The sequence below is a fragment of the Pelodiscus sinensis genome, chromosome 8 (genome assembly GCF_052426305.1).
Source record: "Pelodiscus sinensis isolate ZL-2025 chromosome 8, ASM5242630v1, whole genome shotgun sequence".
Taxonomy (NCBI): Eukaryota; Metazoa; Chordata; order Testudines; family Trionychidae; genus Pelodiscus; species Pelodiscus sinensis.
This window is the reverse complement of record NC_143059.1, coordinates 8,702,897-8,728,691: the sequence shown is the minus strand read 5'-3', so window position 1 is coordinate 8,728,691 and position 25,795 is coordinate 8,702,897. Positions and strand designations below refer to the sequence as shown.

Below are 25,795 nucleotides of genomic sequence, written 5' to 3'. Positions count from 1 at the left end.
ACTAATTAAACTTCTCTTTTTCCCTCCTTGTTCTGTCTCTACCCATTTTGCTCTTTAGCAGAAAAGAAATGGTTTACAGATGAGCCGGATAATGCCTATCCCAGAAACATTCAAATCAAGCCCATGAGCACTCACATGGCCAATCAGATCAATCAGTATAAATCTACAAGCAGCTTGATCCCACCCATCAGAGAAGTTGAAGATGAATGTTGACTCACAGAAGGCCAGAACTATTTTTTTAAAAGCAGACTTCATGAATGGTGATGTGACATTTATTCCTCTTACATGCTGACCCACGGGTGGAAAAGTTACGAAGGGCGAGCGTTATGGGAAAATAAAGTAGACAGATCTTTGTTTGTCTGCCTTTAATATTGCTTCCATGTATTTTGGAAACTATTTCATTTATAAATGAACATAATCAAAAATAATCATATATAGCCTCTAGCATTTTAAATTATTTTTATTTATTAGAAAGAAAATATATTTTTCTTTTTTTCATTGTCTTTTTTTCCCTTTAAAATAGCTGAATATGTGGCCAGACTCCTAAAAATAATAATAAAAAAAATCTGCTCTTGCTGACTCTCATATCTGAGGAGAATGATGGTCACAGTTATGAGGAAATGTAATCAAGGGAGATACATAATATATAAAAAAATACAAGGTCCAACTTGCATTTTAGTAAATCAAAAAAGAAGAAAAAAACCTCCAAACAGTTCACCAACATGTTTCTTTACTGGAGACTATGTATTTTGTTCAGCATTGACACCAGCTCTTAATAAACTGAAATGTATTTATTTTCAAAGCCGAAAGTCATATTTTTGTAGAATTAACATTCTCTCTGAACTATTCATCGTTTTATTACCATCCACAGTGAAGACGTTCCTACAGCTCATCTCAAGCGCCGGTAAATTTAAGATCCAAAACCATGCATTGGTACATTTCTATGACAATGGGTAGTGACCATTAGTGTAAAACAAAGGGCATGCAGATAAGATGCACATAGTGGCACTTTCTTTGAGGTTGCAAAATGTGCAATTCTGCTTTGCTTCACATTGCATATTATCCATCAGCACTTGCTGACTCAAGGAGTTCAACCATGGAAAATCCTCTTCTTTTGCCAGGTTTCTGAGTACTTTAATCCAGGGTGTCTAAATAGCACACAAGATCATGATATTCATAACCCACACATCTACCAGATTGCACTTGAGTTCTTGCTTAAAACTACTGGAGTTGTGCCTGACCCAAACCCTACCTGATCCAAACGCTCCTTTAAAGGTGGCAAAGGTTGGGTCCATAGCAGAATTTTGCTGATGGCCCATCTATCAGCAACAGACCGAATCAAAACCACAGCTCTGAGCACACCTGTATTTTTGGTGAATTCAGCTCACAGCACAAACTTTGCAGCTCAGGCTTTTGTCTACAGTGTCTCGACATCTTGTTGCCAGTTAATTTTGGTAAAAAATGTCTTAAATGTTATTGTTTGCTTGTCTTTTTAAGTTGCTGCGACTCCACTCAAAGGTACAGTGAAAACCAAAACAAAACAAAAGTAATGAATGTATTTAAGCATGATAACTTACAAAAGGCCTTTGAAGAGCTGTCTACAGTAAAACCAATTGTATTAGCAGTTTCACAAAGTGGCCAACAAGCTTTACAGCCATCAGACAAATATGTGATATTTCATATCTGTGCTGCAGTATGTATTCACCTAGGCATTTGATGTTTTAAGCAAGTTAGCAACTCTCAATTTCAAATTAACATTTGATGCAACCAGCGGAGCTATCGAGGGTTTAAAAAAAAAGGCCCCCATGGGTAAAAAAAGATAAGGTCCCATTGTGCCAGTTAAGTTTAGGCTTTGTACTTTTGTACAGTTGCAAAACGCCAAGATAAAACATGTTGTGGTACTATTAACATTAGCGAAATATCAGTGAATCAGACACATACAAAGCAGATCGATTTACTGTGAAAAGAACATCCACTATATAATCCAACATTTAAGCTAAACTATCTCAGCGTCAATGTTTGTTCGCTGGCTGCAGTACAAATATAACCATACTGCCACCTAAACAGGCTTTACTCTGGAGTGACTTTTGGGACTGTGACTACTTTGTTGTTACCTTTTGTAGAATTAGTTATTTTAAACAAAAAATTAACAAGAATTGTGAATATAATGTATGTAAAATGGGATTGTTAAAAATATTTATACTCACTATCCTATGAAGAAACAAAATAACTTGAGCCGTTTTTACGCATATTTAACCCATTTCACAAAACCCCAAATAAAGCAAGAATCTGGTGGTTTTGATTTGTTATTACGTTAGCTAACGGCAGCCTATAATTTGCATTCTGATTTTGCATTGGGTCACTTTAAACCTTTCCTTTCAAGTCAGTACTCCTTTTTCATTTGTGAACTGCACTAATTTTATTGCCAGAGGAGTAAAAAGTTGGCATCAATCCCAATAGAATTGTTGAAATTGATGTCAATCTTAGCCAAAAAACATTTGATTTTTATAGGTCACTTGTTTTATGGCTGGCATAGGAAATAATGTGAAGTACTCTTAAGTTGAATGTTACAGAAGTAACTGTACACGGTGCCATTTCTTAGCATCCTTCCTTTCTCATGTAGAGGACATATTTTTTATTGAATTGTAAAAAAAACCTCACCTGCATTGCTAAGGCCTGCATGTCAGGGTCACGCTGTTATGGGGTCTACGTTAAAAAGCAGATTGCCACTATATAACTAGGTCTTGGGCAACACGAAAAGCAGTTCTATTAATATAGCTAATTGCAATAGCACCCATTTATACCATCGGATGTGGGGGCTGTAAATAATTAACAACACACATTTCTTAAAAACATATGAAATCCAAACTTTAGACTTGCTCCTTCCTTAGATTACTAATGAGTTTTTAACAAACATGTAGTACAGCTGTGGTTTGGGTTTTCAGGCAAAGAAAGTGACCACTGTAATTCACGTACAGTGTACTGAATTCAGCAAAACAAAGTCTATGGGGCTACATGAGAAAATCTGAAAGTAGGACAGGAAAGTTCTAGGTTTTAGGTCAGTGCTACTCAACTTTGGAATCCCCGGGGCCACCGTGATACTCTCAGCACGTGCCACAACTTAAGTGTGGTTGCATAGACATGCAAATATATATGCAAATAGCTTCTTTCACACTGACGGGCATGAATACAAAGATTACGGCAAGACTGCACAACACACAGGCCCCATTTAAGTCGGTTCTGCTGATATTAATAAAATGCAACAGTTACCCAATTTCCACCCATATGACAGTACTTTTAATGAGCAATGACAGTTCAGGAATTTAACTACTTCAACGCATATCAACAAAAGATCATTATACTGACTCACCATTGTGTAGCGTGTTCCCAGTGAAGGCCATATTCAAATGATCCCACCAGCGTGCTGTGTGTAGAGCTCCGCATAAACCCAAACCACACCACGGGCCGCATGTTGAGTGGCCCTGTTTTAGACCATTTGACTGTTTGGTTGTTTTTTTAAACCCAAAGAGAGGCAAAGTGTGTGCATCTGATGGCTTTGTACTTTGAAGAAATGGCAGGTCAGATCCAGGACAGATACAGCGTTGTAGGTCAATAGGGCAGTAATTCGTATTTGATATGTCCTGGCATAGCAGAGGGATCGATTGGGACAGGTCTAATACTAAGCCAGTACTTCATTGGTCGAAACGGCAATACAATGTGTATATGAGCGCGTGTGTACGAGTCATCAGGGTTCCTTGAGCAAAGTGACTACTGGAATGTGACAAGGCCTAATTCTTATTTGAGCTAAACATGCCCAACTTCTGCTGTTTTGAATGTGAGCCCAACGCATCCAACTAAGAGCAGAGCGATAGATCAGAATCACTGAAGGCACTGTTCACCCAGAGGCAGGGGGCTAGCAAAAACGTTCTCAGCAATAGCTTAGCTGCCCCACCCTCTCAGACGTGCTCTGTATATTAGCAGGTATTCAGGGAGAAGCCCATGTGATCTGAAGTCATAAGGACTGAGAGCAGACCTAAGGATCCATGTAATTTGCATGGAGGAGATGTCTCTATTCCAGCCCCGAGGCTGGAGAGGCAACTGAATGTGGGTGGGCGGACAACACCAGCCCACGATAAAGGTGGTGGAAAATTTTGCATTATCCCAGCCGATGTACTATTTAGCCAAATAAAGCCCAATGGCTTAGATTTTTTGCTGCATCAAGGGGGAAACAGAGGAGGCTGCCTCGGAGGGGTTAGGCACCCCATCTATCTGTGACATTAAGGATGAAAAATTCTTGTCACGTTAAGAAATAGATGACTGGCTGAATGAGGCATGCTGGGTTATAAGGGAGACACCTTCTCCTCTCCACCCACATCTTGGTAACGTGCCATGGATGGGAAAGGAAGTACCAAAAAATGTATTACACATCTAAAAATGTTCTATTTTAAATTAAGATCTGATAAAATATTGCAGAGTACAGCTTGGGTCCTTTAAGGGTCTGAAGTACATAGAGTTTGCTTGGTGCATTTGTTTTCTCTCTGTCTGTGAAACTGCCTTTACTAATCAGATTCATAAATTATTGCACAGCAAGAGCGATAACTTAGAATCATAGAATAATAGGACTGGAAGGGACCTCAAGAGGTCATCGAGTCCAGCCCCCCGCCCTCAAGGCAGGACCAAGCTCCACCTACACCATCCCTGACGGATGTCTATCTAACCTGTTCTTAAATATCTCCAGAGAGGGAGATTCCACCACCTCCCTTGGCAATTTATTCCAATATTTGACCACCCTGACAGTTAGGAATTTTTTCCTAATGTCCAATCTAAACCTCCCCTGCTTCACTTTAAGCCCATTACTCCTTGTCCTGTCCTCAGAAACCAAGAGGAACAAATTTTCTCCTTCCTCCTTGTGACACCCTTTTAGATATTTGAACACCGCTATCATGTCCCCCCTTAATCTTCTTTTTTCCAAACTAAACAAGCACAGTTCATGAAGCCTGGCTTCATAGATCATGTTCTCTAAACCTTTAATCATTCTTGTCGCTCTTCTCTGTACCCTTTCCAATTTCTCCACATCTTTCTTGAAATGTGGCGCCCAGAACTGGACACAGTACTCCAGCTGAGGCCTAACTAGTGCAGAGTAGAGCGGCAGAATGACTTCACGAGTTTTGCTTACAACACACCTGTTGATACAACCTAGAATCATATTTGCTTTTTTTGCAACAGCGTCACACTGTTGTCTCATATGTTTACTCACTGTTGACTCAACTTACAAATGGGTAATTTGCCTGTTTGCATGCTATACAATCCATAGCTGTGAAAACATACATATGTTTAGCAACTGCCCTGTTACATCTCCCAGTCTAAAAGTTACTGTACAAATCTGTACCTTCTTAACGTAATACAAATTAATTGGCAACAGCTTCAAGAAGCCAACAAGTTTTGAAGTGTGCTTCCAGTGTTCTAGCAATTATCAGGGCACATGCCTCTACACCTTGTCATATGTCCTGCAAAGCAGAACAAATAAAAGGGTGAGTGAGTCAGTGCAAAGGCCCACATACCTTGTGTTGGTGTGGGTAGGAAACTGATCAAAGGCTATGGGAGCTGTTTGGGAAAATCTAGGGAAGCGCATGTTCTTTATCTTTCACAGCTTAGTAGCTTTCTTCAATGGCACCAGTCAGTACTTACCCTTTTAAATTATGTTTATACTACCCTCCAGATTGATGGGCAGTGATCAATCCAGTGGGGTCAATTTATCACATCTGATATAGACCCAATCAATAGACTATTGAGTGCTCTCCCGTCGACTCTGCCTATGCTTGTCATTTTGGTGGCGTACCAGAGTTGATGGGAGAGCATCTACCCTTGACTCACTTAGCTGAAGTTGTGTAACTTAGGGAGTGTCTAGACTACAGGCTTTTGTCGACAGAGGCTTTGTCAACAGATATTGTCAACAAAGAGCATCTAGACTACGTCCAGAACTCTGTCGACAAAAGGCATTATTCCTCATAGAATGAGGTTTACCGCCGTCAACAAAACTGCCGAGTTCTGTCAACTTTATATCAACAGAACTCGGCGGTAGTGTAGCCGCAGGTATAGTTTTGTCGACAAAAGTCCACTTTTGTTGACAAAACCCTGTAGTCTAGACATACCCTTAGATTTAATTTTCACAGTGTTTTTGCTGTGGTATGTCGACTTCAGCTATGCTAGTCACATAGATTGATGTAATGGAGACCAAGTCTAAGATAGTTAACACGATTTTTAAATATGTGTTGGGCCACTAAGGTCTTGATACAGCAAAATACATAACTTTGAGCAAGTGCATAGTCCCATTTTGTTGAATCTAGTCAATGCAGTGGATCTAGCTACACACTTTAGCATGTACTTCAAGGCTTTTGATGAATAGGGTCTATTATAATTTATTTTTTAAAAACAATTGTTTCCATTGACGGTATGAAAATAACTTTACTGAACACAGTGTTAGTACCCATGACTGGCAGTGGGTCATAATCAGAGTATAATATAAATACTAGAACAGTTCAGCATCAGTCAAATTCTCCACTATGCAGAGTCGTCCATATCTCAAAACTTAACTTCCCATAAGTTGTACGAGGGGCCTTATGTAGAATGAATTTCTCCCTTGCAAAATACCAAACATTTAACAGAAGACAGGACATTATACTAAAACCAGATATTCACAATTCTGTACCTTTGCAGAAATGCCAGATGATTATATGCTTTAAAAGCTTTTGGCCACAGACATCCAAAACTAATCTCAATTTTTGCTTTCAGAAAAAAATAAAATTTGCGCTTGCTTTTATTTTGTACAGTGGGGTAGTTTTTTCATCTCTTATTTTTCTTAAGTGTGTGTTAATCATCTCAGTTTTTAGGTCTTTTTCTATTCAATGTGTGTAAACTTCTTTTCCAGGTTCTCTGATAATTAGAAAAAAACTGCAAATGAATATGCGTGAGATGTGTGAGAATGCATGCTGCTGTTATTTAGCAGGCAGACATCCAGTGATGTGGCGCACAAAGCCAAGTAAAAAACAGCGATTGAATAATCTATAAACTGCGATAGTCTATACATTTACCTAGCCGATTTTTGAACTACTAAAATTGATGTTTGCTCCTCATTAAAGGCAATAAAATAAAGAAGATTATTCTAATTTAGCTTCAGATTTGTCAAAAAAGTAATAAAATATCCATAAAATGCTCCCCCATTTATGTGTCAAATCCAGTACCTGTTGAAGTTGAAAGAAGACCCCCCCACTGTTTCAATGAGTTTCAGAGGAGGCCTGCAGTAAAAAAAAAAAAAAAAAAAAAAAAAAAAAAGAATGTAGGCACTAAAGCACATAAGAATAAATGGAGAAATTTCTGCAATTCTTCTTTCATTGAAATTGAAAAGTGAGAATGGTAATTTTTCTGGTAACGAGAAGAGTTTAAGGAATCTCATCAACATTTCAGCTGCAATCCTCACATTGCTTATTTTAAGAAGCAATTAACATTTCTCTCTTTCTCTCGGTCTCCTGATATTGTTTCAGAGACATATTTTAGCTGTTGCATTTGCTAAACCTATTGGAATTCCAGAAGAATTAAAATTTTAATGTCAGTGTTTTTCAGGCAAAGTTGGCCTTTCTCCTCCTCTAGACCATAGAAAACATACAGTTCACATTAAAGATGTTAAACATGAAGCTTACCAGTATGCCTATCAATTCCAGTGGCGGGAAACCACAGCCATAGCAGGCTCAGTGGCAGGACCTCACGGACGGGGCACGGCCAGGCAGCAGGCTAGGAAGCAGGCCCTATGTTAAAATGGTTAGCCAGTTAAGTGCTATTGTTTAACAGGTTAACTATTTTAAGACCCCTTGTTCATACATATAATATAAGGAAGCATTTGCCATTATAGTCATTCCTTGAAAACAATTCCTATAAACTACCTATGGTATTCACGCTTCCAGTTCATAGAGAAAAAGGAGTATGACTTCATCATTTTTCTTTGTACCAAGGATCGGTGAGAGAGATAAAATGCTGGTGCTCAGAAATGATCTACCTGACTTTGTCATATGTAATATCCAGTGATAAATATCTTGTCTTGTAAAAAGGGTTTGTACATAACTTGTACATGGTTTCATTTTGTATTTTTCTCAGATTAAAATTTATGTATTTGTGTTCTAAAACAAGGCGTGAGCTCTATTTTTGTCGTAGAAATGGGTATTTCACAAAGTATGATGCAACAGTAGATATCAAGCCTACCAGTAACTATGCAACCTGATAGGTAATAAAATTGCTCTAATTTGCATGCCACCTTTAATCTGGGACTCACAACTAGAAACTACCGGAACTAGCTGCTCATGCCAGTTGTCCAACGAGCCTGTTGCTATGTTTCCACTAATGGTCAAAACCAAACGCTTTGAAGGAAGATGTGGAAACCCTATGGACAAATTTGCAAAACCATGCCTCCAAGATACATTTCCTTCCAATCCCAACATATGATTTATATCCTGGAGTAATTTAGCTAACCTAACCATAAAAGAGAGTCTCTTCTTTCATTTTTAATAGTTTTGATAGTTAATTGAATGTTAGGTTTGCACACATTTAAAGAAAGTCTAATTGGTTCTTGCCCCAGTGGCTACAAGTCACATTTACACTTTCATTGTATAGCTATCAGAAGCGAAATCAGATAAGCACACTCCAAATTTTGGCCCTATTCCTGAGGGCACCTACAAAGGTGCTTAATTTAAGAAGAAAAATTGTTGGTTTTTTTGAAACAACGGAACTACCCGTGGGCTTCAAGATTAGCACAGTTTCCAGGACTGGCCTCCAGTAGTTTAAAAAATAGCTTAGTGACGCTGAGAAGTTACACCTTGGATAGACATCATACCAATCCCAGATATGTAATTATGAAGAATCCAGTGTTATCTTTAATGAATTGACCACTTGTCAGTCTCAAACAAGAAAAAAACTCTCACAAGCTTAGTGCGAAAGAAAGTCACCTGCATGACAAAAGCCCGAAAAAGCACATCAGCACTGAACATTTTACCCCAGGGTTTAAATGGTTTCAAGGACCTTGTTTGGGAGCTCCGCATTGCATGGAATTTCAGTCGATGTTGATACGTGGCTATAAAAAAGAATAGGTGGATGGGGCCAGAGGGCCTGAGCAACAAATTGGTTCTGATTTCTAGAGCCACATTTATATCAAGATGCTCTGTGTGTGATATGGAACAACATCCATTAGGCACTAAAATCAACATTATTTGGCCAAGATGGCTGCCTGGATCCATGAATGCTGAAGGGAAGAACTGAAGTGTATGAGCTAAGCTGAGTGGAGAAATGTACAGCATTTGATGCCTTGAAAGTGAAGGAGTTATTGTCACTGGATGGAGTCTTTGCATGAGCCATGTATTGCTATTTCTGTTCAAGGCACATCCTTACGGAAAGGAAACACTTTGGCATTCGGCAGGTAGACAGCTTCCACCTCCAAAGGATGTTGAGAGACCTGGCTTAAAACAGAATATTCAGCTAACAACATAATATTTAAAAATTCTGAAGAAATGAAGGGAGGCAGGAAGGAAAGCACTTAAGTTTGACAATCGGAATCCAGACTGATGACGACAAAAGTTTGCTCTCAGGGACACAGGTAAATGGCAAACCTGGAGTCATGCCACACACAACCAGAAAGCTGAAACGAGCCAATTGTTGTTTGTTCCTTCTGCTTGACCCTTCGCTCACAGATTCCTTTGACATTTAAACACATTTTCAATGGGAGTTTCTGGCATTTTAGATGATTTCAGGTAATCTGGAACCAAAATTATTTGTAAAGAAGAAAGCAACTGCAATATATTTACTTGGAATTCTGAATTTGTATATTACATGAAAGTGTGTTTGTGTATTTGATGGGAAATGTGCACCAGCTTTTGGCACAGGCTTTAGTGTCTGGTGATGCAGACTGCTCAGTATTTTAACTGAACACAATTTGTTAGAATAATTTTCCAGGGACAAACATCAATTAAATAAGGAACACACAAAGCTCAAAAGGCAAGCGATATCTTCCTTATCTATTCATGTGTAGAATTACATGCTTTTGACCTAACACACAAGTATCTAGCTTTGTGGTTATATCAGTGGGCTAATTTCAAGCTACAAGATCTCTTTTTTTCCCCTTTACTTCTGTGGGTGTTTTAGCACCTTGCTCTGTAACCCCAAGGTTAGTCTAGCTTTACACCATTGCAAATAGTAAAAAACATCCTGGCCTGGGAATTACTATGAAAAGCCACCTAGTGTCTTGTGTTTGACAAGTCTCCCCTCTCCTTTCTAGTCTTTGCCCTGATCCAAAGCATCTGTGTATCTCTGAGCATGAAGACTCTCCAGGAGATGACCCTTTCAGGAATGTCTTTCCAGACTTCAAGATTAGCAATGTCCTGTTTCTGCCCAGAAGATACCTAAACATTTGTTCCCTTGGGTGGAATTTCTTCTTGTCCTTACTTTCCAGGCCACTGTATTTAATGCCAATTTATAGGACCAAATCCTGAGAGCATTTACGCTGGTATTGTTCTAGGGTAATAAAATAACTGGCTAGCCAACTATCTGGATCACTATTTCTCCACCCCACAAAGTTGATGGCTAGAAGCACTACTGCTTCTGAAAACATCTACACAGAGTAATAGTCCTAATCCATCACTAACAGAAGGTTTGCATGAGATGGGCTTTGTACCTAGTCAACACATTCCTGCCTATATGGGGCATACTGTGTCAGATTCTGGGCTTCTTCAACCCACCTCTACAGCTGCGTTGGGTTGCTTTCAGGAAGAAAAAGCAACTAGAAAGCAATTGGATTGGGCCACCCAAGGATCACCAGTCTAAAGAGGATCTTTGAGTTGTGGAATTACTCTTATCCCGGCCACCCTTCCAGGCTACTAGAGTAGGGGGCATGAGTAGGAGAAAGTGGATGTGGCCAGGACATTTTTAAGGGTGATCCCCAACTAATAGAAGCTAGAGCAGTCTTCTGCAGCCAGAACAAATACTGAAGTCTCATTAAGTCACCTTTAAATGCCATTCTAATGCCTTTGTATGCTCCTACTCCAGGGCCATGTGACATCTGATATCACCTATGTCTCTCTCTTCCATGTGCCAATCCCAGAGGCTGTGACATCTAAGTTAGTACTTCACTAGAATTTACACATGTATCATCAGACAGTACGGTCAAAGACAGATGTACAATACCCTAACAGAAGCTGCTTTGTTTCTCATTCAGAAAAATGAGCACAAGAATAAACATCCTCTTTAAAGTACCACTCACGGCTCTAACGCTCTAGTCCAGCAAACAAAGACTCCATTTAACTTTCAGTGTTGCCAATGTCATTCTAAGCAAAGGGGGAAGTTTATAAATGGCACTGACTGAAAGCACAGCTATAGGAAATATGGTTCAGTTACAGATCCAAAGAGAGGAACTGTATGTTAATCACAGGTACAAAAGCACCCATCAGTTGCAAAATAAGTAATCCACAATCCGGGGACTGAACTCCCTCCAGAGACAGTAGGAAGTGGCCCAGGGCGGAGGGATACCCTCCTGGGAGCTCAGTGTGGTGCAGGGAGACCTCCCGCTGAACTGTCAATGCAGTCACCACCGCCAACAGGGCCCTGGGTTGGGACCCGGCCCCCCCCTACACTCACCCCAACTGGTGGTTGGCTCTCCAACAGCCAGGGAGAGCACACTAGCTACTCAGGCCTCTAGGCCACTTTTGGAAATGTGGACTAGGCCTGTGGCTATATTTCCCCTGAGTAAGGGGTAGTGAATTTTTGGGCTAGGCCTGTGGGTCATATTTTCCCTGAAGCAGGGGCACTGAACTTATGGCCCATAGGCCTCGCCCAAATGTTCAGTACCCCTTACTCAGGAGAAATATGGCCACAAGCCTAGTCCGCATTTCCCCTGGAAAAGGGGCACTGAACTGTTGGACTAGGCCTGTGGGGCCTATTTCCCCTAAGTAAGGGACACCAAATTGTGAGATTGGTATTGTGGGGGTGTCACATCCTATGACAGGGGGCGCGCCCTGTGACACAAACCAAAAAGGGTTTAGCTGCAAAATTTGGATCCAACCCTGTATTTTGAATCTCACATCCTTTCCCGGTCCAAATGTATGAGTTCTAATTTGTTAAGAAGTAAGTGACATCAAATAACATATGATCATCAGATTCCATTAACTATTCATGTGCATTGCTCATTGCAATCATCTACTATTCATCTTTACAAGTCCACAAGGCTTCAGGATTAATGGTAAAACAGCCTAACCGCTTGTTGCATGCAATACATTAAATGGAACTGTACACTCAAACTGACACCATTAACTATTACATTATATTTCGGGTGTGTGTAAGAATTGTGATTCATAATTATTATCCACTAAATTCCATTCTTACCAGGTATGGATCAGCACCAGCCCACGCTGGGGAAGCTACCGAGCCCAACACTGGCCAAATTCAGTGATGAACCCTGATCACATGACACCTGAGGCATGTTGTGCCTACACTAAAAAGAACTCCACCCTGGCGATTGTACTTTCTATAATATCTGTATGCTTCTCCTACAAATTATGCCCATCCACAGGCCTCCTAGGAAGCAACTCCAAGTGAAGAACTGTTCACATGTATCTTACCACTAGACCAACAATTCAGGAGGTGCACTCAAGGCTGCAGCATGGGAAATACGAGACTCCAGTGAAGACAGAAACTGCATGGCCTTGCAGCCACAGGACTTATCATCTAAAAATGTGGCTATAGTATGTAATTACGTGGATTCTGTTGGTGTTTACATTGATCACTTCACACGAGCAGCGTAACACATTTATACAGACCACTTTTTCCTATTTTAATAATCGTCAAGAGACCAAAATGGTGCAGATTTAGGCTTGACATAATGTGCTTTTTGTATAATTTCAACTAAAATTTGTTTATTTTAAGCTTTTTCTATTTGTAATTGCTTTACAGTTTCTCAGTTGTGCAAAATTGATGATAATCTGAAAGATTTTGTGAAAATTTAAATTATATATTTTAAGCAAGTCTTTCAGATTATTATCAATTTTGCACAACTGTGAAATTTAAATTTTATATTTTAAGCATTGTGGGACATTGGAGGCATGGCTCAGACACTGAATCTTGATAGTTTTGAGAATTTGCATATTAATGATTATAACGCTTTAATTATTTAATGACACTAGATGTTGAGCTTTAACGTAAATATCCTTACACCTGGAAGACTTTTAAAAAAATCAATAAATGTTGGTAGACAGCAGGTTGACCCCATAAACACACAAACTGATGAATGCTTATTAATGGAAATTTTCTAAGTACACGCAGCATTTTTTATGTGTAAAAACGTATCTTTAAACAAAATTAAATCAAACTAATATTATTGAGGGGAAACTATAGAGCTGGTGAAGGTGAAAAGATGGTATTGCAACTTCACGTGAATTTTGGCTAGGCAGTGAGCAAACGTATTTGTGCATGCTAGATAGTGTGAATGATAATGGGCTATTGAATCTTTCACGTCTAGGTAACTAAGCTGGACTCCAGCCCAAGCCAGTAGTGACCATGACAATCCGATAGCTGTTTTGTGACCTGCCTGAAATGAGCTTTAATCTATAAACCAACACTTATGGTAGCAGAATCAGCAGAAAGGTCAATGGCTAAATGGACAAGATGCCTGCATTATCGTCTTCCCCGTTAGTATTTATTATGTATTACAATAGTGCCCAGATGCCCCCATTGTCTGGTTACATCGAGAGCTTTCAAGCAAAACCATACAGTGACAGGATCTTTATTGTTTGTGCCAGTCATTGTGCAAACACAAAGTATAAAAAGGGAAAGAGAGAGGTGAAGCGTCATACAAAGTATGGGAAGGGGGTTCTTGAGGTTCTGACTCTGAAAGAAAACACACACAGAGTGTGGTGTGTGTTTAAAATAGCTTTGCAAACTGCCTGTCTGTCACCATCCATTTCTTGCTCTAAGTAAAGCAAAGTGTTGAGGTTCCTTCAGGATGGTTGTGAATAAATCTATTTGCCTGGAAAGCCATAAGAGAAAAGTCTCTCTCGGTCTGTGCTGCAGCAACTAAAAATGCTGCCTCTGCTGCCGGTATGTTGGAAAAGTGGTCAGAAACCTGTCAACTGGGACATAAACTAAACACAACTCCCCTGTTGAAGTGAAAAGGCATCAAAGAGTGACAGTCTGCAGCTGCTCTACAAAGTCCTTCAGTCTGAAATGTCATCCCTCATACTGAGAGGCGTCCAAATCTACATGAAATGCTCGTTTAATGTTACCTGTGTTTCTTTATTAACTGGGTTATGGTAGATGATGTGTATGTTAGAGAAAAAACTTCCCCCCCAGTAAAAAGTTTGGCCAGGCCGCTCTTGCTATAGTGGGCTGCAGTACTCCTTGGGAGAAACCAGCCGCACCCTTCCTGCATACCATTGCCTTTAGACAAAGGGAAGGTGTGAAAAGGGGAAAATAGCCTCAGACTCTACCACCCGTCACCTTGGCGTGAGAACTGCAGGGCTTATCTGGTCGCATGAAACCTGCACAGTTTCGGCCCAACCCCTGGGACACCGACCTCCCACTTGGTGATCATTGGGCTGTCTATGGTAATATGCAAGCGTAGGAAAGCGATGTGCAGATTTGAGGATAAATACCCATCGCACAGTTCACTCTAGGAGGTCTTCGCAACACACGTACCACCGTGTGTGTGCCTTCTCGTATACTTCAAAGCGCTGCCAGCCTGATCAACCGACCAGCCACCTCCCTCGACTCTCGGGCGTAACCAAAGCCTTCGCAACTGAATCGATATCTTTGAAATGTTCCGTGTGCTGTGTAAGTTGGTAGGTATGATTTGATTTTCTTCGTTGTATAAGCATATTGTGTGGTAGTTGTTTTGGGTAGTCCATAGAGTTTGTAGTTATCACTGTTATTTAATTAGTGTAGCTGGATATTTTTAGAATAGAGACTATTCCCCTTATCATTCTCATATTTCTGACATGTTTAACTAGAAATCATAGAATATAATAAATACTGTAAATTCATTATTAACAGGGTCTATTAGTAAATAAAATATATTTATTTATGATAGTGATGGATTTATAGTATTTATTCTAAGATTTGTAAAACGGTCTACCTGGTTCTATCCTTCCCCCCTTGGGTATGCATCATCGGACCTGTAGTTCTCGCGACAGTGGGCAATTACCATAGCTTTGGAATGCTTTGGAGTCTGGAGAAGCATATGCCATAATTTTGGGTCCACACCCTCTTGAATAGTGGAGGCAGAATGTTTCAAGTACCTGAAATGAACTAGCCGGAAGGAATTTTAAAGACTGCATCTTTGCGTGTGTGTGTGTATATACTGTATCAAATTGCAAATGAAAAGGAAATGTCACTCCTCTCCTGCCTACTGATCATGAAATAAAAATGATCACCATCCATGTTAAGAGGTAGCAATATATATGAGTTAGAGCCTCATTAAGCAGACCGTTTTTGAGATGTTTGTTTGCTGTAAGCACAATGAAGAAATAGGGCCCACTGTTCAGAGAATTAAATCTTCAATGCTTGGAAGAATCACATTCTGCAGCCATTTGCACATGTGGTATAAGAGAATTATAGACCTCAGCCTGCTGGTGAAAGCAAACACGCTGAATCATAAAAAATCTTTGAACTGGAAGGGATCTCGAGAGGTCATCGAGTCCAATCTCCCTGCCCTCATGGCAGGATCAAGCACCATCTAGATCATCCCTGCTAGATTCCATCTAATCTGTTCTTAAATATCTCCGGTGATGGAGATTCTACAACCTCCCGAGGCAACCTATTCCTGTGCTTAACCACCCTGACAGTTAAAACAAGAAGCAATGGGCCTAATTTGCAGCAAGAGAAGTTTAGGTTGCACATTGATTATAGCAGGTTTTCAAGTATCTAAAAGGGTGTCACAAGGAGAAGGGAGAAAAATTGTTCTCCTTGGCCTCTAGGAAAAACTTCCTATCCTGTCTCCCCTCAGTCTTCTCTTTTATAAACTAAACAAGCCCAATTCTTTTAGTCTTCCCTCATAGCTCTAGACCTTTAATCATTTTTTTTATTCTTCTCTGGACCTTCTCCAATTTCATTACACCTTTCTTGAAATGTGGTGTCCAGAACTGGACACAATACTCCAACTGAGGCCAAATCAGTGCAGAATACAGCAGAAGAATGACTTCTCGAGTCTTGCTCATAACACTCCTGTTAATACATCGCAGAATCAGGTTTGCTCTTTTTGCAACAGTATCACACTGTTGACCCATGTTTAACTTGTTGTCCACTATGGCCCCTAAATCCCTTTCAGCCGTGCTCCTTCCTAGATAATCAAGTCTCATTCTATATGTATGAAACTGATTGCTTCTTCCTAAGTAGAGTACTTTGCATTTTTCCTTAATAAACTTCACCAACGATTTAGATGATGGCATAGAGATGATACCAAGCTGGGAGGAGTGGCAAGTGCTTTGAAGGATAGGGTCAAAATTCAAAATGATCTGGACAAACTAGCGAAATGGGCTAAATAGGATGAAGATATTGAACAGAGCCAGTCCCAAAACAGACTCCTGCAGAACCCCATTTTTTATTAATGGTTCACAATAATGCTGGAAGGGCATAACTACTCTCTAAGAACGGTTATCCCGCCAGTTATGCATCCAACTTAGAGTAGCCCCATCTAGGGGTATGTCTATACTACAGAGTTTTGTCAGAAAAATGACTGTTTTTCCAACAAAACCTCAGTTCCATCCACACTGCAATTGCGTTCTTCCAAAAGTAAATCGAAAGAACAGAGGGGCTACGTCTACATTGGCAAGATTTTGCGCAAATACTTTTAACACAAGAGTTTTTGCGTTAAAGTATTTACGCAAGAGAGCGTCTACACTGGCATGTGCTTTTGCACAAGAGATGCGCTTTTGCGCAAAAGCATCTGTGCCAGTGTAGATGCTCTCTTGTGCAAGAAAGCTCCGATGGCCATTTTAGCTATCGGGCTTTCTTGCGCAAGAAATTCATGTTGCCTGTCTACACTGGCCTCTTGTGCAAGAGAGCTTATTCCTGAGCGGGAGCGTCATAGTTCTTGCGCAAGAAGCACTGATTTCTTACATTAGAACATCAATGTTCTTGCGCAAGAACTCGCGGCCAGTGTAGACAGGCGGCAAGTTTTTGCACAAAAGTGGCTGCTTTTGCGCAAAATCTTGCAAATGTAGACACAGCTAGGGGTTTTTCCAGCGTTTGTAATCCTCTTTCTATGAGGAAGAAGCTCTTCCAGAAAAAGGCGTGTGTGGAAAGGGAAGAGGGAGTTCTTTTGAAAGAAGAGGAAAGAGGAAAAAAGCACAGGTTCCTCTGTCCATAGTAATCACAGCTTAAATGCAAGCTAGCATCCATTAAGCATGGACACTATCTTTCAAAAAAGCAGATTGCTTTTTCAATGCGCTTTTGTGTATGGACACTCTTTTTCAGAAGAAGTTTTTATGGAAGTTCTCCTCCGAAAAAAGGTTCTTCTGAAAGAAGCCTACAGTTTAGACATAGCCTAAGTTGTATTTCCCTAGTTTAGTAATAAGAAGGCCATGCAAGACCATGTCAAATGCCTTATTAAAGTCTACCACGTTCACCACTTCTCCCTTAGCTTTCTTTGATTGATATCCACAAGGCTTGATATTCTGATAGGTAACAGCCAGCATGGATTTATAAAGAACAAATCATGTCAGACCAATCACCTTATTATCTTCCAATTGTTTACAGACCAGTCAGTTTAACTTCTATACCAGGGAAGATAATGAAGCAAGTAATTAAGGAATTCATCTGCAATTTCCTGGCTTGTTCTTATAGTGCTCATCTCTAAAAATGAAAATATTTGCCCTTTTCCAGTCTTCTGGAATCTCTCCCACCTTCCATGATTTTTCAAAGATGGTAGAGGAGGTATCTGAGCCTTTAGCTATCAGCTCTTTGAGTATTCTAGGATGCATTTCATCAGGCTCTGGTAACTTAAGAACAAGTTAAAATAAAACAGATGTCTTAAAACTTTACTTGAACTTCTAACTTTTCTAAACCTACCCCATTTCCACTAGCATTCACTAAGTTAGGCATCCCGTTGCCATCAAACTTCTTGGTGAAAACCAGAACAGAGAAGTTGTTAAGCACCTCTGCCATTTCCAGGTTTCCTCTTATTGTTTCTCCCTCTTCACTGAGGCCTACCCTGTCCTTGGTCTTTCTCTTGATTCTAATATAACGAGTAATAAGAAGACATTCTACAAATATATGTACAAATATTCAAGCTAGATTTAGCTCGTTTTGTGCCTTTGCCTTTCCAATTTTACTCTGCATACCTGCGTTGTGTGCTTATATTCATCCTTTGTAATTTGACCTAGTTTCCACTTTTTATATGACTCCTTTTTGAGAAGGATAAGAATGTAGGCACCACAAATTGCTCTTTGCAACCTTTCATGTGGCTCGGATGATGGCAATAGGTTTGGACGAAGGCTTCTAATGTACGTGTGTGATCGGCACCCTGATCAATTTGACTGAGCGAAAGCAAGTGGTTACTCATGCAGCCTGACGCATGTCAGTCTGTGCTGGAGAGTACTGGTGTAATGAACAGTGGTCAGTAAGTTCCTTCTGCATTCTTTACTGTAATTAATAAGATATGGGGGAGGGAAGGGAAGACAGCACTTGATGTCCTTACATTGTGTTGCTATGATTGCTTCGTATAATCTCTAGCTGGTTATTTTGTTTCTCTGTCACATTGCGTCAATATATGATTTGTAATAACAATGATGTGACAGAATATCACTTTTTTATTATTTTGTGGGTCTGGATTATATTCAGTGATAAAGTGGCTTCTCCAGGTTGACACATCACTGATATAATTGCATCTGTGCTTCCATCATACCTTAGGCAAGCTTCACATTAAAAATCTTATCTGGAGCTCTCCAGGTCAGGTCTCCAAACATTCTCTACCTAACACAAGATAATTAAGATTTTTAGCCTGAGCTTCAGGGACCGAAAGACAGGGGAGAATGATTCAGTAGTTAACATAATAATTAAAGTTCAAAACTCTCCAGACTTCCTGTATGACTCTTGAGGTACAATGACGCAAAATGACTTACCCCTTTGAGGTACGAAAGTACTTCTCTGTGTGTAAAATGAGGACAATGGGCTACATCTGTTGACTACAGATTGTGTAATACCTTAGCAAGCTCCTATTACTATTTTTGGCCCCCGAATAAGGCAATTTCAGTGAAGTGTATTAAGTACCATTGCAATGCCTACAAACATGAGACCTTTCTTGGGAGGGAAAAATAAGCATCTGACATGCTGAAATTTTAAAAATGTTTTTCCATTTAACCTTTGTGAAGTATTATTCAAAGAATACCACCACGAGCCCTACTCCGAATTTCCAAGCACCTTTCAGCCCAGGATCAGAAAGGGAGCTTCCATGCTGCATTTGGAACTCTCTCTAATTGCAAATTTTCCCCTTTGGTCAACATTCAAAATGTTAATAAACATTTTCACTAATGGTTTGTCAAAAAGGGGACAAGCATTTAAAAAAATACTTCAGATGCCTTGGTGCATGGGGTGTAAAAATGAGATGAAGGCAAGGGGAGCTGGTTGAAGTACTCAGTTCAGGGCAAATAACATCCTTAATTTATTGAAACATATACAACGATGTGTTGCAAGCCTTTATCGGTAATATGGATGTGATAATAAAGGCACTAGGAATAATGTCTTAACCTTTCTGTGTGTAATGGTGATCTTCTTTAAGGACCTCTGGCCATTGTAACTTGAGTTCTAAATCTTCGCATTTCACTCAGGGAAAGGTTGTAAGAACACAGGCTGCTCACTGTCTTCATTCCCTCCATAAAATTATATTGCATCTCTGGGTATGCCTCAGTTTACCTAGTCACAAGTTAAAATGATTTGGCCATGTGGTAAACTGGGTGCCAACAACACAGCCGGGATTAGAACAAAAGACTGAAAGATCATGCTTCTTGGTTCTAATCACTAGGAACATTGGTTCAATGAAGAGAAGCAATCAGCAATAGTGCAGCTATAAACAACCAGAATCTGCAAATCTACTATGTATGTATTCGTCTACCTGACTCTCTCCAAGTGTCTGTGTGTCTCTCTCTAAGAACTCCTCCTAAATGGTAAGAGCGAATTTGGTATGCAGCTTCTTCTTGTAACTTAAAGCAATGTAAGGGATTGGTTGTGCCAGGAAAATGGGTTGTGCCAGGAAAATGGGATGTGCCTGGAATGGGACTGGCTTCTCATAAACCAGACAGAAAAAAGACAGAATCACCAGGTAGGTGAAAGGGGTTAGCTGGGGTGTACTCCCCTTCCTCCCCAAGCTTCACCCCAAGCCTCTCATTCCCCAGGCTCCCTTTAGGGAAGGCAAGTTGGGAGGCTGAAGCTCTCCCCTATTCCATATGGGAACACTGTGGCTGGTGTTCCCCTTCATCAGGGAGCAAGGAGGGGAAAGTGCACAGTTTGCCCCCTGCACTCCCCAGCCCGAGTGAGGAATGCAGCAGATGAATCTGGATCTTCCCCAGCCAAGGGATATGCGCCACTCCCCTGGCTGTGCCTGCTGGTGCTGCAGTAGTCCTGGAGAGATGTTTCCTTCCAGGCCCCAAGCTACTGCAGTAAGAGAGGGCTGGGGTTGTCCTCTCTCACCAGGGCAGCCTGCCTACTGAACCCCTCCTCCTCAACTCCAGCCCAGAGTAATGAAAATGCACATGCCTCATTTAAATCATTTTACTTTCCAAAAAAAACCTCCACAAATTAATTGAGTTAAGGACCCGAGCAATGCCGGGTAATTCTTCTAGTAAGGAAATAAATAATAATTCATGACACTCTAGTAAGAATGACTGTATGCCAGTCTGGCACAAATGATTAACGTCAATGTTTGCAGTGGCTGGATATGATGCTCTATCATGAAGCAAAATGTTCCTGTGAGCTGAACTCAGACTGAGTGAAACACGCCAATAAGTGAGGATTCATTGCCTTTTAGCGCAGTTCATTATCCATTCTCAGGGCCCCTCGCGGATGGAGAACCATCCATCTTGCGGGATGCTATTTTTTTTCAAGCCAATACAAAGATCACAACAATCCCCAGTATGTCTAGCGTATTATCATCTCAGGTTTGCCTCAGCTGGGGTAACACGTCGACCGTTCTGCAGGAGACCACTGAATATCTGACAAAGATGCACATTTGGGCACTATCAGCTGATCCATCAACAGCCAGTGTATGGCAGCTCACGTTTCACTTCACTGACAAGCTTGTCTGCCTCTACTGATGCCAATAACTCAGCCCTTCGAACAGAGGATGTGCATGACAAAGGAATCCTTTTAAATTCACCGAGCACTTCAGAGTTCCTCTCTCCCTCTCACCCTGGATCAATCGCTGCAAGGAGACATTCCTTCATCGTTTCAGAGTCTGCAGATGCTTTCTTGTGCTTGGCCTCTATCCAAGGGATGCGTGGGGAGGCTCTCATGGCACGCTGTCAAGCAATGCAGTTCCTCACAAGCCTTTGATTCAATGTGCTGTAGCTGGACTCCCTTGAAACGATTCTATCAACGTGCAGGGGAAGGCCTGTAGGGTGTTTGGCAGGGAAAAGCAGCAGGGCCGGCTTCCCAACGTTGCTTTACATTTCCAGTCTCAATGAAAAGCCCCGACCGCACCCTCGAGAAAACCCACCACTGCCGAGTTACAGTAGAAGTCTGAATGAAACAGCGCTGTTTGTCCTTTCTGGCTAGGAGTCCCCATTCAAGTCATTAGCACCTGCTGCTCAGTTACTAGCAACTTGGGACAGCAAGTCAAAAATATTCTTACCAGAAACAAAAGAAAAAAAAAACACTACAGTTTTCTGAGGCAATCTTTCAAAAAGAATCCATAGAAGAGGCCACTGGTATGAAGCCTCTTGCTCTCCAGGTACGTCTCTAACCCGAAACAATCCTAACAATAAACACCAAAAGATTTTTGATGTTGTGGATAGCGACCATCACATAAAAGCACTGGCCTGTATAAACTAGCCAATAGAGTCCATGCTATTTACAAAAGCATTATTGCCCTTCATTGGATTAAATCAAAATTATTTAGCTGTATTTCATAGACCCTATACTGTTGAGATGAAGGAAAATCTCCATTGCTATTAAGTTATACAGTACTGGAGATAAGGAATTAAAGATTTTGCATTCGCTCCCCGTTGCTGCTATGAAGTAATGAGTGATCCTGGTGTGCTATGTCTGTCTTGCATGATTATGTGTGTTTCATATTGTAACAAACCATTCTGAAGTAATTCTCAGCTGTCACTACATAGCTGAAGAACCACAATGGTGACATTTAGCCAAACTGTCAACTTAGCATGTATGCATAACATTGTTTGTGTAGAACAAACAAAAATCAAACAGTAGCTAGAGTTCTCAAGACAGGAAATGATACTGGGCAAGTATCTTTAGACTGTCCTGCCATCATGACTAAAAACTGGCCTTAATTAAATGTTTGTAATCCTCACCTTATTGGGACACACGGCAAAATCTCTTTGTTCTTACTAAATTCGGTGATTAACAAATAGGCAACAACAAGATCTCAAAGATTCTATTCTCTTTGACAAAGATTCACTCATAGGTATTTGTTCAAATGTGAAAGCAAACCTTTATTGAATCATGTGGTGAAGTTACTGTCACTTTAAAAGGTCCAGCCACAATACTCAGCCCCTTGGGATGTGAAGAATGGTAGTGATGAGAAGAACAGTGATTCAGAAAGCACAGAAGGAGAAGGCAGGGTGTCATTGACTCGTGGTGGGGTCTTTCAGCAGGTTGCTGCTGCTCTCTCTGGCAGCCCGTTCGCTGCCCGTGATCAGAGCAGTTCTTTGAATCTGCAAGCCTCCCTCAGTCAGAGTGTGATAGAGCAGACAAGACCCTGATCCAGAAAGAGCCATAGACAAGTCCTCCAAGAGGCTAGAGAGGTTTTAGAGAAACTGGCCAATCAGGGGCCAGGGAGGCCTACAAAAGGAGCTGCAAAGCTTAGCAGCAGTCAGTGTGGGGCAGAGCTCAAGGTGAGCAGACACCCTGCTCAGAGAGAATGGCACTTCCTGAAGGCAACTTCCTTGGTCAGCCTGGAGATACCAACAGAAGGCATTGGGATGGGCCCCTGTTAGGGATGTACCTAGAAGGGTCTTGAGTATCACGCAGAAATGTCGCCAAAAGTCTTTTAAAGAGGCAGTGCAGGCAAATGCACTCAACCAGATGAGGGGTACTACCGGGAGGTGAGTGCCACCACATTACATGGAGTCACCGATGTGCTCTGGGAGACAACCCAGATGGGGGGGAGGGAAGAGGGGAGGTGTTACCCCACAGCTGCCCTGGGCCTTTTTGCCTCCCCCTCCTTCTCTGAACCCCTTCCTTTATAAGAATTTCCAATCCTGGCGGCAGACACTCACAGCTGCACCCAGTACAGGAGACAAGGCATACTGTAATCATGCTCATGGCTCTTCTCTGAATCCCCTCCAATTTGTCTTGATTTGTAGACTGGCTCTGGAGTGACCACTCCTGGAATCCCGTATGCAGTTCACAATTCCAAGCACAGAGGTAAAATAACCTTTCTGCCTTCCACTTATGCAACCAATGATAGCATTAGCTCTTTTGGCCACATTGGCCATCACGACCATTGTCACACTGGAAGCTCAAGTTCAGCCGATTATTCTAGGAAGCAAAGTAGGCCATAATTATAGGATGGGGAGACTATTTGATCCTAGAAGTACACAGTTACATGCAGCCCTATCGAACCATATTTTATTTGTCTGCGCCCAGTTTACCACGCTATCCACTTGGCTCTGAATATGTGATCTGACCTCATCACTGTTTAACCACATCCTTTATTTTTGTCTCATCTGCAAACTTAGGAAATAATATCAAATAATACTTTTGTTTTCTTGCAGGTCATTGACAAAAATGTTAGACATCATAGGGCCAACAACCGATCTCTTTAGAGCCCCTACTGGAAACAAACTCATTTAGTGACAATTCTCAATTTAAATCTGAGACCTTCCAATCACCTAGTATTTAATCCATTAAATGTATGCCAGTTAATCTTATATCATTCTGGGGGCGGCAATTAAAATGTCATGTGGAGCCTAGTTAAACACCTTATCAAAGTCTAAGTCTAATATGTCAACACTACTATCTTTATCAACCAAACTTGTTACCTTTTTATGAGATTACAAGTTAGTTTGACAAAATCGATTTTCTGTAAAACCATGTTGATTTGCTTTAATTATATTACCCTCCTTTAATCCTTGGCAAGATAATGTAGCAGCTGATACTGGGCTCAGTCCATGAAGGATTAATTCAGGCTGACAAGCCTATAATTGTGTAGGACATCCAGTTTACCCTTTTGAAAAACTGGCACATTAGCTTTCTTCCAGTCATCTAGAACTTCCATAGTGTTCCACGTCTTACTGAAAAGCTACATTAATAATCCAATGAGTTCCTTAGCATGGTCTTTTAAGGATATTTAACACATTCTATTGCACTTGTGTTCAACATTTTAATATCACCAGGACCAGATACATTAAATAGTAGCTACTGAAGTGTTATCACAATATGATAAGACTTACGTATTGAACGCTTCTGCCTTTTCTCTGTTTATCAGAAATATATTGAAGAGAATAGACCAATGCAATTGTAAGATTGTATCATCTATTACCAGATGGAAATGGTAAGGATTCTTTTTGTTCCTAATATATTTTAAAAACTTCTGCAACCAGCAGAATTAAGGAAATGAAGAAGATTGCTCAGTGTGTCCCTTTGTGGCCATCAGAATAGAAAATTGATAATGGAAGCTATGGGACACAATGAGAACTCTGCTTCCCTTATCAATTTTCTATATTTCCTAGCTTCTGATTTAAATTCAATGCCATCAACTTCTACTTTTTTTAAACAGACTACATTTTCTCTCTCAGATGCCCCCAAAAGACATAATCCCACAGTTAATAATGTATACTTAGAAAAATATGAATGATTGAGAAGTCTTTTGGTTAAATCTTCCTCATAGCCTATTTGGCTCATATTATACTTGTTTTCAGCTTCGTGACATTAGCCCTAACAAAGCACCAATTAATATAAATATGGACTATAACCCTATATAAATTAGGTTAGTAACTAAAATAATATCAACTCTAACCCCGACAAGGATATAACTGGATCATATTCAGAATGAAATCCAGACCAAGTCATGCAAGATTTTAGTTGGCCACACCCAGGATAAGTAGACATCTGGCTAAGTTTCCTGTTGTCCCATAAAGTTTGTTTACAACCTCCAGTCCTGGCTTCTCAGAAGACATCTAGCTCTAATTTACCCATTAAATAATAGGGTACATCTACACTGTAACACTATTTCTAAATAACTGCCTGCTGTGTAGACATGGACCAAATTAGTTGGAAATAATGCTAGGTACTTTGAAATAATGTCAAAATACTGTCAAGCTGGAGGACTTTTTACTCCTCATACAGTGAGGGTTACAGGAGCAAGGGAAGTCAGTGGGAGGAGTGGAGTGGAGTGGGTTGGGTTGGGTTGGGTCACCAGGGCCACTGCCAGGCCCTGAAGGACTGGCCAAGACTGCCATGGCCACTGCTGGGCCTCAAGCATGGGCAGACCTGCTGAGACTGCTGCCAGGACCCATGCTAGGCTCTGAAGAATTTGGCTGAGCCAAACCCATGGACACACTACCAGCACCTTCATCCCCGGCAGACTCTGTGGAGC

The 25,795-nt window shown here is 40.7% G+C and overlaps 1 protein-coding gene and 1 long non-coding RNA gene across 13 annotated transcripts in view; one reads left to right on the top strand and one right to left on the bottom strand.

Annotated features, from left to right (window-relative positions):
• KCNMA1 (potassium calcium-activated channel subfamily M alpha 1) overlaps positions 1-7,335 on the top strand; it is a 755,813-nt gene extending 748,478 nt beyond the window's left edge. For 8 of the 12 annotated variants that reach the window (XM_075934712.2, XM_075934715.2, XM_075934723.2 and 5 more), the window contains one exon: positions 59-7,335. In XM_075934712.2, the coding sequence (XP_075790827.1) occupies positions 59-213 (155 nt within the window). In that variant the 3' untranslated portion in view covers positions 214-7,335. The remainder of the gene's footprint in view (positions 1-58) is intronic. The other 4 variants (XM_075934716.2, XM_014569149.4, XM_014569153.4 and 1 more) reach the window with 1 other exon arrangement.
• LOC142830367 (uncharacterized) overlaps positions 1-25,795 on the bottom strand; it is a 107,037-nt gene that overhangs the window by 22,513 nt on the left and 58,729 nt on the right. The window lies entirely within an intron of this gene.